The sequence below is a fragment of the Drosophila mauritiana genome, chromosome 3R, assembly GCF_004382145.1.
Source record: "Drosophila mauritiana strain mau12 chromosome 3R, ASM438214v1, whole genome shotgun sequence".
NCBI lineage: Eukaryota > Metazoa > Arthropoda > Insecta > Diptera > Drosophilidae > Drosophila > Drosophila mauritiana.
Window position 1 is genome coordinate 2,471,332 of NC_046670.1, and position 16,881 is coordinate 2,488,212.

The following is a 16,881-nucleotide window of genomic DNA, read 5'->3' on the forward strand; positions in this document are numbered from 1 at the left end:
GTTCGAATTATATTTCCTGAAGGATTTTTAACGCCCCATTGCAATTAGCCTAGGAAAAACAATAAGAACCCGAAGGATAAGCGGATAAAGTGGCATAGTTTTTCCCAGAAAGCGGTGGGGAAATTGAGAAAAGAACCCGACATTTAACCTATCAGTTGTAACTATATTTTGCAGATAGTTTCCTAAGCAGCTTTGCATAAAATGTATCTTAAAGATTTCGTATAGTTCACCGCTCAGCTTAGCCATTGCAACTCCCAAAGAATTATTTGTTGAGTACTCTCATATATTTCATTTTTATCCAGTTGAATATATTGTGATTCGTAACCAATCCTCTTCGGAAGCATTATGATTTTTGGTCCGCTTCCTATAATGGGAAACTATAAACTATCATTGTGTGCAGCCAAATATATAAATAAAGTTCTTTCAGTGGAAAAGTATTGCTGTTCGCCAACATGATTACTTGCCAGTGCCCCCAATCTTCGTCTGTCCGTTGGTGAATTAGGGAAATCTCGGAAGTTAATGGGACTTGGTCGAAAAATAAATATCAATTTGTTGCTTAGCTACCCTAATTACACGATGGCCAGCATCGCAGGACATCCTGCTAATCGGGCCGTGTTATGGAGTGCAATAATGCATTAGGATCTCCCATTTTTTGCCATTTGGGGACTTCGATTCGGCAGCTCGGGGAACTCGGAGCCGGATAAATGGGCTCTGGCATTCATTTGGAGAAGTCGACACAGTTTTGTGGGCCAAACGACTATTTGGCCAACAAAAAATAACGAGCAAGCCATTAAAAATTTGCCAGACTCAGCAGAAGTGGAGGAACTAGAACTAATGGAGGGCGCAAAGGGAAGAGCACTGGGGCCATGCAATTCATTAATTTATTGACTTATAATCAAGCCAGGAAGAAACTTACGCCCAGAGCCAGAGCCGGATAAATATCCATTTATCACATAAATAGAATGCTAACAGCAGTGAATCCTGCTGGTTTCCTCCTTGCTGCTCTCCGTGCTCCTCGGACCAAACTTATTTCCCTTCCTTTTTTATTTTTCTTTTTTTTTGCCGTTCTAGCCTGGCTGCTGCGGTTGGCCTGCCAAATAAAGCAAGAAATAAGTTAAAACATACGTTCTGTGCGGTCTGACTCGGTGGAATAGAACAAATCCTGGCCAACTGGCGGAGCAGCCCAGTCACGTCCGCACCACCACAACTACTGCTCCTCCGGCACAGTGCGGTATGCAAATTCAACCGAGAAGACTTCATAAAAGCAATGCAAATAATTAAATAACAGCGCAAAGAGCAAACAGCACGCAGCAGCATGACATGCTACTTGAGTCGGCGAAACTTGGATTAACTAGCTGCGCGAAATAAATACGAAATACGAAATACCAAGCACCAAGCACCAAGCACCAAACACCAAATACGAAATCCGAACGCTAATCCCAAACCAATCCCAGCTCCGTTCCGCCCAGGTGCGACATCCGACAGTTGCCGATGCCCTCGCCCAACGGAATGTCCTGGCGGCAGCGGGAGCGCGGCGCGGGAGGAGCGCCCGGTGGACGAGGGGCAGGCATCCTGGCCGGGAGCGGGAGGAGTCCGGGAACTGCCAGCATACTGCTGGCGTTTCTGGCAGCTGTCAGCTTTCGTGGCATGCGAGCGCGTAAGTGTAAACTTCTTTTACTTGGGGTGATGCCAACACGACATTCCGGGCTACACATCTACGCACGGATTTCGTGGAAAGTGTTGGGTGAAATTGGTTCTAAGATGAAACATCTATTAAGCACATAGAAGTAAAATACATTTTATCTGTTCTATAATATAATAGTAATAAGAGGATTCAATCGAATGAATCTGATCATTTTGACTTATGCTGTTCATGCACGTGCCACATCAATTTTGTTACAATTTTTCAAGCAAGGAATTATAGTCACATTCCAACTTTAAGGCCGATCATAGGGCCTTTGGCACTTTAACACCCCAAATCGATGTTATGAAACAACTGACTACCCGCCGTTAGGCAACCAATTGTGCAACGAACTAGCCCGAGTCGCTTGATCCCGTTGGCTTTCGAGTCCGCGGGAAAATCGCTTCCAGGAACGCCCTGGAGAACTTTTGTTTACCATGGGAGTCCGTCCCAAATCCCAGATACTGAGCACTGAGCACCGAACACTGAATCCCTGCACCCCTGTCCAACTTTTGGCTACGTGCTCAGCTCCATTCCGAACTGCCAAGTTGGGTTGGGTTGGGTTGAGTTCCATGTTTCATGGCTCTGCTGCTCCGTGTGGCGCTAAGCTTTTGTTTTTGCATGCATAGTTAATTCAATTTCGCACATTTTTGTGCAAGTGTCGAGTGAAGCGTTTGCCAAATTTAATTTACATGATGAGATTTGCTTGGCTGCATTGTCGTTGGCAACTCGTTGGCACGATTTTTATAAGCTTGTCGAGTTAATTTAATCGTGCAGTGCAAATTTTCATTTAGCCGAGCTCACACACGCGCTCCCATGATTGTCAGACACCTGTCACGCGAAAGGAAATCCCGCATTCGCATTCGCATTGGCTTTCGGCGCCAGGAACTCATTACGCATACGCAGCGTGTGAAGATTTTGACTCCGCTCTGCTCGCTTTCGATGTTTGCTTCGTTTTTGTGCTTAGTTTATGAAAACGCCTGGCATATTTTCTAGGCCGTCCTAATTGGAAGGGGTCGGCTAGTCCGTCTTCCCAGTTTCTGTTTCTGAGTCTCGAGTTGATTAAATTTCTTGCGTGCATGGCGGGTGGGGGGTGGTGGTTGTCCGTTCAACAGGTCGGATGCGTGATGGAACTCCTTTCCCCTGTGAAGTTACAACTGGTCCGGGCCATCGTCTGTGCAAATAGCTTTCATCAAATTGTCTAATTCATGGCTTGGTTTTACCTTGACTTTCGAAGAATTTTCCCTAGCCTCGGATTGAATAAATTACCAGAGTTTTCTATTTCAGCCTGACAGAGAGCTTGCCTCAAATTGATTGCACTTCCGAGGAAATCCTTTAATATTTCAGGCTCACTTATTTATTCACGCACAACACTACAAACAGTATTTCGGCCAAATCAAACTTCGTCGGGCGGCACTTTTGAAGGCACCTTAAGTTCCTGTGGCCAAGTAATTGTTAAATAGTATTTATCATCTTTTTTTGCGCGTATCTGCTCCTGCTGCCACAACTAATCAATCTCAGTTGAACTGCTGGCAATGCGAAGGCAATATCATTAACAACACGTGACCCAGTCCCCGCATCCGGGCTCATATGTGATATAATTAAATTGGGCACCAGCAAAAACGCGCAGGACCACCCACTCACACAGACACACATTCAGATGGGAAACAATGGGACACAGCGAGAACAGAAATAAGTAGACACTCAAATAACACTTAGGCCATCAATCAGCGCACTAGCCAAGGTCAAAAGCCCAGCCACGCCCATGTCCATCTCCGTTAATTATGCCACGACCATACCGCATACAAAACAGCAGCGGGCAGCGGGCGAATCAACTATGTTTTATATAAGAGATACAAGTATTTACCATAGGACGCGGCTCCCAAGACAAATGGCGGTCAAATGTCACGTTTAATTTATTTATGGCCAAAACACATAACCGTTGTGGAGGGGAAGAGGGGAGAGGGCGGAGAAAAAATAGGCACTCGATGGGCGTTGGACGGAGCGAGAGGGGCGTGGCACAAGGGCCGAGCTTTAATTAAATAACTGCGCTAAGTGGAGCCAAAGAGTTGGCGTCGCTAATACAGCCATTAGCTAAATTCGCTGAGAGCCCATAAATTTCACGGTCCAACTCAGGAATCACAAAATAATTCCCGAACTCTGTACTCCCATGAACAAATTCCGGTTTAGCCCATTTGGAGCATTGGAGGCGATACTTCAGACAAATAAATAGCTGCTGGCCGTAATTAATTAACTCTGGAGGATTGTCGTCCTGCCTCAGTTTTCATATGCAAGCCATATGTTTGGCGCCAAAGGTTGCCTGTTGGCTGGAACATGGGTTTTAAACAAGCCAACAGTTTATGAAACACAATGGAATACATAGAGGAAGGCCATTTATTATCCAGCTTAGTCACAATTAACCAGATCTAAAAAAGCACATTCATTCGTTGGTCTACAAATACAAAAAGTTGTATCGAGTGTCAGCAATAGCAGTTCAAGGCTTAATTACATTATAGATTAAATGCTTCTCCAATTACGAAGGTCCGACAGAATCCTCTTCTGCTCGTTTCGATAGTAATACACCCCTTAACACCCCCAGTTAATTCGAATATTTACCGAGACAATAAATTCGGTTTTGGACAAGTGGGGCAACCCACTATATACACACTTGTCTCGTAATGGCCACACACGAGGATGTTTGGGCCACGTTTTCGCATCAAGTCAGTAATGAGCCCCCGGCAGGAGTATTAGGCCTACTCGACTGTCCCGCGCTGAATGTTGTTATGTAACTTGCTTATTCATGTGTGCAAATTATGAGCAATAACAATGCGAAAGAAACAATCGTCAATCAGGAGACGCGGAGGCGTAGTGCTGTGAAAATCAGAGGAGCTGGTGGTGGTGGTGGTGGTGGTGGGAAACGCTTTAAAGCAATCGAAGCCAGTCGAGTGCTAAATGGGCGCGCCCTGCCACGCCCCATCGCCACGCCTCCACGCTCTCCATTTAAGCCGTGTAATTGCTGTGTGCGAGAGCTGAATACCGCAAAAAGCCGAGGCGGCCCACTGTCGTCCAAGTGAGCGATGCGACGCGTCGCCATTTGGCTTAAACAAAAAATGAAAAAAATGAAACATAAGGTAGTATAAGGTATATGAAACACGGATTGATATGCGACACTCTAATTCACTGCAAATTCTGAGGAACTAAGTTAGTACTTTCCACGTATGTAAAATCTTCAAACGTGTGTCAATCATCGTACATTAGTAATTATTCGTGGAAAACCAAGGATATGGAACTACAGATAAGAAGCATTCTTGTGACGTACTGAACCTATAAGATCGCCGTCGTCAATCCATCAGTGGCTGCACCCTCGTCAGAAGTGCGCTGTTATCGGGACTACATGGCCAAGGTGCCAAGATGCCAAGATGCCGAGGTGCCAAGATCACGGCAGACCCAAGATGGCCAGTCGGAGTTAAAGGGTAGCCACAACAAAACGTGCAACCATTGATAAAATGTGCGACGGCTGCTGATGTAGGTCGGATCCGGACGGGTTGTGCCGGATTGGGTATGGGTATGGCTATGGGATGTGGGATGTGGGCTATGGGATGTGGGATATGCAGGAGCTGGAATTTATGATTCCATTTTTACTTCTCTGCTCGTTCTTCTTGCAAACAGCCTCCGGCCATGTGAAGAGTTTCTTTGGGAATGCGGACGGTGAAACTGTGTGGGGAATGCAAATGGTTGTGGCTTGTGAATTTCCCTCGCAACAATGAGAAATGCTTTCCCGTGGCCGGAACCCCGCCGACTACGCCCATGCTAACTGTCTGTCGCCATGCACATGAAATCAGATGGTTCCATAAAAATGAAATGATTTTAAATGATGTTCAATGGAATTATAAACCACCACACATATATTAAGATAAAGATGACTCCTTAAATAGTTTTGATCCACCTCTGGAATAGTTGGTTAGATAAGTTGAAACATAACATTCTATCCTATCTTGATACATTTTTTGCCAGCATACTTGATCCCTTTTCTCGCTGTGTACCCACCAGTGAGTGCGTGTGACAGCCATTTGAACAGTTCGATTATGCATGTTTTGAGCTGAGCCTGGAGCGACATAAGGGGGAATTGGGGAGTTGCTAATATTTGCCGAATGCTGCGGACCAATAAATGACAAGTTATGCCCTCTAATTAATGCGCCTCGACATGCGACACGCGTGTGCGGCTTCTGGCCGAGTGATTCTGGCCTGGTCTAATGGCCGTCTCTTCTGGGTCTTGACCAAGTCCGCACATCCCAACCCAGCCGCCCTCGGCTTAATTTCGGCACATAAATACCAATGGGCCACACCCCGGAGGCGCCATCGCCAGGAAGCCGGGGGAGGATCCTGGTGCGGAGCCAGTTTTTGTGGCCACACCACGGCCGGTCCGGCGTTTCATTTTTCAACTGTCAGACTACCACAAAGCCAGTGACACTTTCGACTCCTCGCTGGAAGATGGAGCAGAAGGGGTTATCTGGAGGCGCTTTGGGCGTGAATACATACATGGAAATTAAAATGACGTTAGGTCAGGCGAGCGTAAGGAGCCACGGGTTCCATTTTTTCTTTAAGAATTAATTTTATGAAGGAAACCCTGACATTTTATCTTTAACGGACACTGGCTCCGGGCTCCGAAAGGTACAGTCCCCTACAGTTTATAACAATAAATCAAAGGCGATTAAAATCTGTGGTAAATCTGTGAAGTCCAACAAGCTACTTACATAAATAAGTTAGCCAATCAAAATATAAATATGGCATCGGCATTGCACTCTATTTACTATATATATGGAGTGTTAAAATGGTGGTTTTCGCTTTGTTTCAAAATCCTGCAAAATGCTTGGTCAAACTTTTAAATAATTTCTGTACCTAACGCCACCTCTGGGCAGAAAAATTACCATATTTTACCATATTACCATATTTGTAAATATTGATTATATCACACAGTTTCATTATCATCCTATTGAATATAAATTTGTGAACGATTTTATAAGTTACAAGCTTAAAAAAATGATTATTGTTCCTAATACTAAAATACTTTAAATCAGATAATACTAGTGGTGGAAAAACTAACCCACAACACACAGCCATGATTTTCGATAACAGATATCGCCAATTAATTGGTTCCGAATCTGATCTAGTTCGTTAAACTTGACGGTCATTTCGCTTAAATAAATCTCGACTGAAGTAAAGTTGGACATTATTAAAGGACATTATTAATAGAACTAATCCTAATACAGTGATTATTCGATACTAAGAACCAATATAAAGCGGATTCACACATTTTATCTGGACAAACCTAAACCCTGAAGAATTGGATAATTACAAGGAGCTGAACACGTGCCATTGCAAGCATTTTTTTTTTTTTTGAGGTTATTGGATTAAAACCAAAGGCAAGTTATTAACTCCTATCGTAGGTACTACTGGTTTTAAATTAAACAGTCTAATTTGGGCTTCAAAGTAAACAGTTTAATACAAGTTTAGCTACCTTTTTAGACATTGCTTAGGCAAAACGCTGATCTAATAAAGTTCGAGTACAGAACCACTCAGAATGGCCGATAAACTTAGTGCGCTCGGAATTGGCCAGCATAATGATTCCGGGTTGACACGGAGGTGCCGCTTGCTCCATTTAAAGCCAACGGCGCTCATCAGTCAGCTGCTGCCCAACTTCCAAGTTTTGCGAAGAGTGCGCTGCCTCTCCGTGGGGAGCATGTCGCAAGCGGCTCTGGAGGAGGTCTTCACGAACTGCAGGCAGCTGGAGAGCCTACTTCTGTGCGACTCGGTGGGCACCGGCACCGTTTACAACATTCGGAGCATTTGGCACTGCCAGATGTTGAAGGTCCTGCTGATTCCCCTGAATGTGAGAACGCCACTGGCCGTCTGCTTACTGGAGAACCTCACGCATCTCACGCTTCAGCGCTACAATTTCAGTCAAGGAATGGAGTGGATGCCCACCGTTCAGACCATCATCCGTTACAAGCGGTTCAATCTCCATGAATTCTCCTTTGATGGATCCGGGCTGGCCGCTCCCATGAATCTTTCCCAGCTTCAGCTGGCCCAATGCACAGCCCTCACCGAACTGAGATTGAGCAACTGCCTGCTGGCTGAAACGGAAAGCCCGCCATTGCCCTTCTCCTGCCAACGGCTCAGCTTCCGGCGATGCAAAATAGGCAAAATGAGTGGTTACATGCATCCGCTTCTGAAGAAACTGGATCTGTTTAACTGTCAGATGTTGTTTGATACTCCCATGCTACGCCGCCTCCTGAACTTGAGAAGGCACCAGCCCATCGAAGGACCACTGCTGCTCACCTTTAGCCAGTCCCCCAGACTGCGATCTGAGCTCTCGAAGTGGTCCCAGGAGGAAGTGAGTGCCAACAGCCAGTGGCTGCAAGTGAAGGAAGTGGGTCCGCACCAGGCAATTACATGGCAACAGCCATACGGTACGCTTTCCATGAGGTTTGGCCTCTCCGTAAGATATATGCCCGATCTCAATCTCCCGGAGGAGAGTATCCCGAGTGCCGCTGATGTACTCAGTTCCCTGGATTCTTCATAAGGAGTTAGATCCGCCTAGTAAAAGCACAGGCCTTAGTTATTCGGTCATCACTTGATGTACAATGTACAGTTCCTTAGTCAACTTTTGACAAATCACCGCCTAAAGTAGGTCTATGTGATCTTTCTCTAATAAAATCCGAATATCAATAAAATGTGGGACTGTTTGTCATTATTTTTCAACTATCAAGTTACGTATATTCAAAAGGGGATGCTGGATTGCAAATTTCAAAAGGAATTTCGCAATTTAATTGTGAATTCCTAAGGAAAGCACTTAAAACGCCCCTCCTCTCTTCAGATAACACATTTCTTTACTCCCACAATTTAATGAATACAAATCCCACGTAAAATACCTCCAGTCGACAGATACCCCCATTCACTTCGAGTGGCACACAACATATTAAACATATCAAATCTAAGCTCGAAAGGCTTCGCCATGTTTGCGTTAGGATCGCCATTTTTCCAGGCGGATGAGTTTTGTTTATCAGCCAGCACATAAATTACGAAAAAGTTGGAAAAAACAAGGAGTAAAGTGAAATTTATGTGTACCGCATGTAATTAATAATAAAAGAAATCGCGCAAACGAATTAAATGGTTCTGTGTGTGTGTTTAACTTGCTTGTTAGCCCGCCCAGAACGGCGCTTAATTAGACCAATCCCCAGTCCGCCCACTCACTAACTTTATGTTTGGGCCAACTTAATTGGGTCCGAGCAGCAGTGCAGCGGCTAATCAGGTTAACCAATCCCAGCAGCAATGTTAAGCAGCAGGCTTGGGTGTTACCTGGGCGGAGAAAGTCCAATCGGACAGATGGAGTGGACAGGTGATGGCGCAAAGCAAAGATCGTAGATGGTATTGATGCGGAGTTTGGTTCGAGGTTGGTTCTTTCAATATGTCATGTATAATATGTCATAATTTATGATTTTATTTATATATTTACAAGAACAAAACATCCTTGTTGAAACTGGAACACTTGAACCATAGAATGTATCTAGATCGCAACTTAGCACACCCAGATCAAATTTCTGGCAAAAATAGTGTTCAAAATTCAATATATACCAAGTGATTTAAAATGGGACGACTATCGATCTTAGTAAAGAAGTTATAACACTAAAGCTACATATGTATTAACCAGTCCTGATTACTGCACAATTGTTAAAGTTTAAAAACTTTATCAAACGGCCGCCATCTGAATTCATAACGAGAGTAGGAGAAATCGTGTTAAACGTTCCGGCGTAATCCCTAAAATGTTAAGCCCCGCAACATTTGCTTTTAATTCCTGCAGAGTTGCAATGGTTGTTCAGTTTCCAAACGATATAATCCATGCATCATCTCATGGCAGCAGTCCGATTAGACACGCCCCCCTGACTGCTGGGTTTGGCCTTTTTCAACTTTGCACTCGAATGAATACGAAATACGAAAATTCACGCGAATTTCCCTGACAGAACCCACGACAAAGATAAAGTCCCCACAACCACCCCACCCACCACCAGTAGACCCCCACTTGAATTATTATGTTATAGCTCCTGGCTGGGGGAGACTCCTGGTCCCATACTATATATGTACTATGGGCTCCGAAGCCGAAAAGTTTGCACCAATCATTGCTCAACCATTTGGGCAGAAATTTTAAATTTATTGCCCCAACAATGCGACAGCAAACAATAACATTAACAAAGTAATAATTCAAGACCCCTTAAATGGTTTCAATTATGTGCCCAAAATGTGTGACGAGTGCCGGAAGAACGAAAGGGATAATATGGGTGGTTGGGTTGGGGGATGGTCAGGTTGGGTTGGGTAGTCAGTGCCATGGCAGAAACCCAAAACCGAAATCAGTTTATGTGGTTTACTGAACAGTTACACTAATTACCGCACAACAAAACTGCGGCTCTCATTTACCGGTGTTGTTCTTGCACTTGTTGTGCCGCCGGTTGCTGTTTTTATAAACTTTAGTGTGCAAATAGTTTTTAATTACACAGATATGCTGGCAGAAAGAAAAACAATTGAAAACCTAACGAGGGAATAAAGTTTGAAGCTGCCGGCCTCCACTGGATTCGTTGCGGATCCCCCGATACCCAGTGATGATGGATTGGCCAGTTTTAACTAATTGAAGCAGTGTCCTTTTGTTGAATTAAAACATAATTCAATTAGAGTTACGACAAGCTGAACTAAGTTTAAGGAACAACAGCTTAGATTAAAATGAGAAAATCTGAAATGTTTTGCTTAATACCATTAAAGTGCCATTAAAGTCTGGTGTTTATGAGGGAATAAGTTTGTTTATAGACCAACATTAATGAGCACCTTACTCAATAATTAATGCATTAAATGAGTAATTTTAAAATTAGACTTCTTTGTGAGAAACATTAGTATATTTCCAACTGAACGTTTAATTAGCATAATCGAGTTCAAACTTACGTCCAATCTTATGCATGCAGTGGGCCATGTCCGCAAGTTGGTAGAAAAATTAAGTTACTTAAAGCCAACTGCAGCGGCTACTTAGGCGGAGGAACTGCCTGCAGCTATGCTGCTCGCTGGTGGAAAGTAGAAAGTGGAAAGCGGAAAACTATTTCTGCAAATTGTTCTCGGGCGAAGCGTTTAATAAAAATGTAAACTTGAGTGCAACTCGACGCAGTCTCCGCTCACTTTATGCTCGCATTTGGCATAATATTATTTACATAATAAATACTCAGTTGTTGTTTGTTGTGCTGCGCGTAAATTTGCCGCCCGAGGCGCGACACTGGAACGGGGAGGCGTCCCCCGAAAGTAGGCAATCCACGGATGGGGTTGGATGGGTGCCTGGGTGACCCCAGCCCACAGTGGGAGTACAATGTGGGCAGCATGGCTCGGTAATTCCAGGCCCATCTGCGGCATTTTATGCTCCAATAAAATCGCAATGTGCCCGCGAGCTTAAAGCTTGATTGGATCAGGAAAGGGACGTGGAACAGTGACCAGTCCACCATTGTTTCATTAGGTGCTCCCAGAAGAGTCAAGTACAGAGAATTTGCCAAAGAATGACGACAATCTGTGCTTGGGAGATTGAAACACTGTTCATTATAAGATCCCTTCTAGCTGTTCGCCCCATAAACCATCCGAAAATCTAGGGAGTTACAGAGCCTTCTTTAACGCATAAACTGAAAAGGCATATATTAACTGATGAAAAGGCCTAATAATCTTAATTAGGAATGAAGTGGACACCACTGACGATAACTGGAAAAAGTTGTACTTCAGCGATCTGCTGTGCAGCTCTATCGCGATGGATGGGCGAATTGGTGGACACATTACACATGGTCAGAACAAAGACAATATAATGTATAGAATATTCTGTCTTCGGTCAGAATAAACGGTGTATTAGCCCACTACGACATAGAACATAAGGACGATACCAAAGCAGGTCAGGACTCTAGTGCTGGAACACGGTCAGAGGAAATACAGCTCCTGCTCCGTGATGTGGCAGGCCACATCCTCCTCGTTTTCCAGCAAGCCGCCAAGGAGCGAGAAATTCCGGAGCAGCTGCTCCAACTACAGTGTCACTTTGAATGTGGGAATCTGAGTAATACACTAAATTTAATAAGACAGGCTGAGCTAACGACTCCAAATTTACCTGAAGCACAACTATGCCGGCCGGCAAGGTGACCGCAAAATTAGTGAACAATCGGACCAAGACCAGGCCACACCCCAACAGCTGAACCACCAGATTGAGCAGGACTACAGCCACCGCAAGGGTGGCGGAGTTCTGGAGCTGGTCCTACAGAAACGCCAGCTGTTCCACCCACTGGAGCCACATGCGCAGCGCGTCCTCGCACCACCATGGGCAGACCGGATGACCTTTTGCCCAGATCCACCGCCCGTTCTGGAAATGGGGTCCCCTTCTGCGTCAGGAGCATGTTCCGAGATTCCTGCTCCAAGCCGCAAGACTACTGCGAGCTAAGAGGATGACAGTCGTGGCAGTGATAATAAACGGCGTACGCCAGGCTGAGTAATCGGTCCGGTCTGCCTTTAGTCTGTGGCACATCCTGGAGAGATTGCTTCGCTACGAGGCGTCGTAAGAGGTCCTTTTCCGGGCACAGCTGTCGTTTCGGAAATTTCATTTCGTAATGCGCTCCTGTCCTATTAACATACATATTTTACCATCTTCGTAGAAAAACTGATTTAGATTAATTATATTAAAAAGAATTTTTTTAAATATGAAATTTGTAGCCTAAGCTAACTTGAAATTGGTCCGGAATCCCAGTCATCCGATGGCATCACTGCTTTTGAAGAGCGTTTCTCTGCACAGATAACCATCAAAATATATCCCAAATTGAACTTAGTTTTTATAATTTCTCCATTCATAATTAAGGCCCGAGTATCATTCCCCAGAGGAGGGCAGCTGGGGGAATAATGAGAATTTCACACGAAATTATCCCCCATCAATTGCTAAATTGTTTTGCACCTTGCAAAAAAGGAAATTAAACTTTCAAACCCCCATACACTTGACCTAAATGCAATCGAACAGATGCCCTGAGCAAATAAATTTGCATTTTCCATGACATATCGCAATATTCTGCTGGAAAATGTATATTTTCTAAAATATATATCGCAATTTGTCAATTAATACACAAAAAGCTTGCCTAATGCGCTTAATTTGATGGTAGGCGGCAAACAAACAGATTCCGTTGGGTTTTATGCAAAATAGTTTGCTTTGGCTTGGAGTCCACTATTACATAATAAAAATGCTTTAAATGAAGTTAAGTTAGTACTAAAGTAAATTATAAACTTTAATTGATTGTATAGCGCTCGAAAAGATATTCAGCAGATGGGCAGAAGCGTTTTCGACTCAATTAAGTATATATATTTTATGGTTCCTTACATTTTTAACTGAAACATCTTTGGAATATTGAGGTACTATTATAAACCAAGGGAGCTTCAAGGTAATAATGTATGGTATGTTCTTAAGGTGCAGTCCATTAAAATGCAGATAACTTAAAAAAAAGGGTATTTAATTGGTCTTAATTCCGGAAAAACTTCCTACAAAACTAACTGACAGCTGCATTTCGATTGTTTGTCAGCTTGTCAAAAGACTGAAATAATTATTTGTCCGGAAAAAACTTCGATAAAGTTGCCAACTGATGGGCCCATCATTCTTGACCTATTTCGCAGCGCTGGCAGCCACGGCCACTCCGATGGAGAATGCCTCGCTAATTGCCTCGCCTGCGACAAGGACAAGCACAATGGGATCTGCAGGATCTCCTCTCCTGATGCTGGGCGATGACCAACATCAGCTGGAGGACGACACAACCGTGGTGGATTCGTGGAGCGACAGGCCGGACACTGCGACGCTAACAAAGGGTTTCTCGATTCCCACGTACTTGCCGCCCTTTCCGGAATTCATACCAGCCGATTTGCCGCACATGTTGCGGAATGCCTCCTCCGGAGCAGCTCCTCCCGCGAACAACGGCCCGTCCGGCAGTCCGATGCCATCTAAGCCCAACGAGCAGTCGCGTCTCCACGCCTACGACAGCGAACAAAAGGCACTGCAGCTGCGGCGCGAGAAGGAGCTGGCCAAGGAACGGGAGCTCCTGCCCCGCCGCCAGCTCAGCCTGCCCCCGCTGAACGCCACCGTCCAAGCTGGCCAACATGCCTATCTGCCGTGCAAGGTGAGTGAAAGATTGGGAGTGGGGATGGGTTCGGAGGTCATTGGGTAGAATGGGGAGCCATCCAGTTGAGTGGCGTAATTGAAAGCTCCGAGTGGGGTGGCTACTTTGTAATGGGGTTTCTAAGCCACACAATTGTAAATCATGTTTGTGACGCAAAATGAAGAATAATGAATGAACTTATTGGTGGGAGCAAGCATCCTTTCAAACTCCTTAGTCCATCACAAGCAACATACAATTGATATCCATGATAATTCGCACCTGCAGCTCAACCAGCACTCTGGAAAACCGCTCTCCTGGGTTCGGTTGCGGGATGAACATATCATTGCCGTGGATCACACAACCTTCATCAACGACGCCCGGTTCGCCTCGCTGCTCCAGTCTTCCACCTCGACGACACTTGTATCCGGTGGGGCCCTGTCCACCACTGCGACGCCCGCCGCTGCCCTGGGCAACTCATCCGCCCACGCTGTTCCTGGGGGTCAGGAGAGGGGCAACATCAGCAGCCTCAGCTGGACCCTGCAAATCAAGTATGTGAAGCTGGAGGACGCCGGCTGGTACGAGTGCCAGCTGGCAACGGAGCCCAAAATGAGCGCCAAGGTGCAGCTGTTTGTGATAAGTAAGTGAGACGACTGCTGACAAATACTTATACACCACAAGAAAAAATACGAGTAGATAGCATGTTTAATAATACAAAATTCTATGTTGACATATAAAATTAATAAGTAAGGAATTTTAGGTCCTAGGAAAGCCTTTCTATGTGGATACGACAGTTTTGCATATGAATCTTAAATTTGCAGCTTTTAAATCTAGTTAAAGTTACTAAAGGTAGTTTCGAACTTAACCCTCAACCCATTGTAACCTTCTTTAACATTTAATTTCAACTGAAGCTCAATAGAAGTCCGCGATAATATCTATTATTTCGCGTTGAGCACCAATATCCTATTTCTTCCTTTCCCCACCCACAGCACCCCGAACCGAGCTAATCGGCGATCGGCAGCGCTTTGTGAAGGCCGGCAGCAGGGTGGAGCTGCACTGCATCGTACGTGGCACCCTGGAGGCCCCCAAGTATATCTTCTGGTACCGCGGCGACCAACAAGTGACTGCCGAAAACGAGGCCAGCGGCGCCCAGAGCGGATGGTACACGCAAATCGACCGGAATATCTTCGGCAGCACCGAGCACAATCGGAACACGGTGAGCGAATTGGGCAGATTGGGCGGAGCCGGAGTTCTCAAGCGGATTTCTCACGATATCGATTTTACAGATTGGTTCCCTGGTCATTCCTCTGGTGCGCAAGATTCACTCCGGCAACTACACGTGTGAGCCGGAAAACAGTGCGGCAGCTTCTATGCAATTGCACGTCCTGAGCGGTAGGTGACACTAATTATTGCAGGTCAACACTCCAACTGGTCTAGGTACTTTGGATCCGAAATGGTTTTGAGAAGAGTTATTTTAACTGAAAACAGATGAAGTTCAGCTAAAATTAAACAGCACATACAGTTTCTTCCCATACCAGTTACACCTTGTCGGATAACCGATCGTATATATTCTTAATCGGATAACTAGGTCCGATCTGGTCTTTCCATCGGCCTATATGCGTTGACTCGTGATCCACGACTATCAGATACCTGTGGCTAAGCTAGTCGCTTTATAATAATACACGAAGAAAAAATCATAATCATACGAATAGAAAGCCATGGCCAAGTCGACTTTAATGGTGATCCTAGCATATTACATACTTTTTAAGAAATGTAGAATACCCATTAGATCGACTATTAACTGGTGAATATACTTTACGCACACGCCATACTAGCGCGATTCAACGTGAAAAATCTATAGAGAATAGGATTATAATAGATTTAATAGATTAGTAGATTAGTAGATTATAAGTAATTGAATATATCTCTTTCCAGGGGAATATTCTGCCTCCGCCATAAAGTCGACTGCTGCTGGGCCCCACAGACTGGGTCACGGGTACACCAGTCTACACCAGTGGCTAATCTTTCTTTTGGTGGCCCTGAACAAGACATGATTACTCCTCGGAGTCCTGGGAGAAGTCCCACCATGAGAGCGCTGGAATTATCATATGATCGGGTGTTTTGTCTAAGACATTAGTTTAATCTCTAGGTAAAATGCACTTTCAAGCGATTACTTGTTTATTCTGCTGATACTTCTTAAAGTTTAGGCCGAACTTTCCGAACAAAACCAAAAACTTTTTTATACAAATTCTAGACATAACAATGTTTTCTTTACTCTAGTAATAGGCCTAGTTCACTAAGTATTAAAATAAGCCACTAACTCTGAGTAACAACCGATTATTTGTTATTTGCGTAAACAAAGCCAAAGGCGTATTGTTTTCAAAAGATTGCAGATTTTATTTCTTCGTAGGAATTCCTAAAATTTATTTATCAACATATTTATTAAGAAACTCTGTTTGTCATTTGAAATTGCACTAAAAACCACACATTAATTTTCCCATTAAATTGTAAAAAGAACAAAACTTGGAGAAAAGTTAACTATCTTCGCAAACAAGTATTTCAACTTTTAAGGATGTAAAGCAACTGATACTTAATAAAGAACTAATTGTTAAAATCTTTGCCTCTGTCACGCTTATTTCTGTTTCACCTAAAAGGTCTCATCCTTTGCGCATAACTTTAGTTTTATTGTCGAGCCTCGCTCTTTGATTTACATATTTCATGGGTCTACTAATGCTCATTTGTAGCCTTTTAGACTGCGCCTCTAAGTTCCTTTTCAAGCTAAGCTCCTTAACACCAATCCTCACTTATTTAAATGGGATACCCACCCCATGAAGCAACCCGTGCACCTCTGATAATTTCTTGCCGGAAAATTATGTGTATATTTTAAAATGCAAATAGGAGAAGTTGTCATAACTCGTAGGAAGATGGAAGGCGGGGGCTGGGAAGGCTTAGGGGATGAAGGCACACGCAAATAAAAACCAAGAAAAGAGGAGCAATTGAGAAAAACTACCATTG

The 16,881-nt window shown here is 44.3% G+C and overlaps 2 protein-coding genes across 4 annotated transcripts in view; both read left to right on the forward strand.

The window, feature by feature from the left end:
* LOC117145052 overlaps window positions 1-16,529 on the forward strand; it is an 18,004-nt gene extending 1,475 nt beyond the window's left edge. For 2 of the 3 annotated variants that reach the window (XM_033310559.1, XM_033310560.1), the window contains exons 2-7: window positions 1,072-1,657; window positions 13,394-13,890; window positions 14,155-14,506; window positions 14,856-15,082; window positions 15,153-15,258; window positions 15,802-16,529. In XM_033310559.1, coding sequence (XP_033166450.1) covers window positions 1,492-1,657; window positions 13,394-13,890; window positions 14,155-14,506; window positions 14,856-15,082; window positions 15,153-15,258; window positions 15,802-15,920 — 1,467 coding nt within the window. In that variant the 5' untranslated portion in view covers window positions 1,072-1,491 and the 3' untranslated portion in view covers window positions 15,921-16,529. The remainder of the gene's footprint in view (window positions 1-1,071; window positions 1,658-13,393; window positions 13,891-14,154; window positions 14,507-14,855; window positions 15,083-15,152; window positions 15,259-15,801) is intronic. The other variant, XM_033310561.1, reaches the window with a different exon arrangement.
* LOC117145053 lies at window positions 7,193-8,396 on the forward strand. Its single transcript, XM_033310562.1, has one exon. The coding sequence runs from the start codon at window positions 7,263-7,265 to the stop codon at window positions 8,262-8,264; it is 1,002 nt and encodes a 333-aa protein (XP_033166453.1). The 5' UTR covers window positions 7,193-7,262; the 3' UTR covers window positions 8,265-8,396.
* Window positions 16,530-16,881: the final 352 nt, after the last annotated feature.

Excerpts from the sequence above, each read along its gene's own strand:
- LOC117145053 (XM_033310562.1), top strand. The coding sequence starts at position 7,263 with ATGGCCGATAAACTTAGTGCGCTCGGAATTGGCCAGCATAATGATTCC.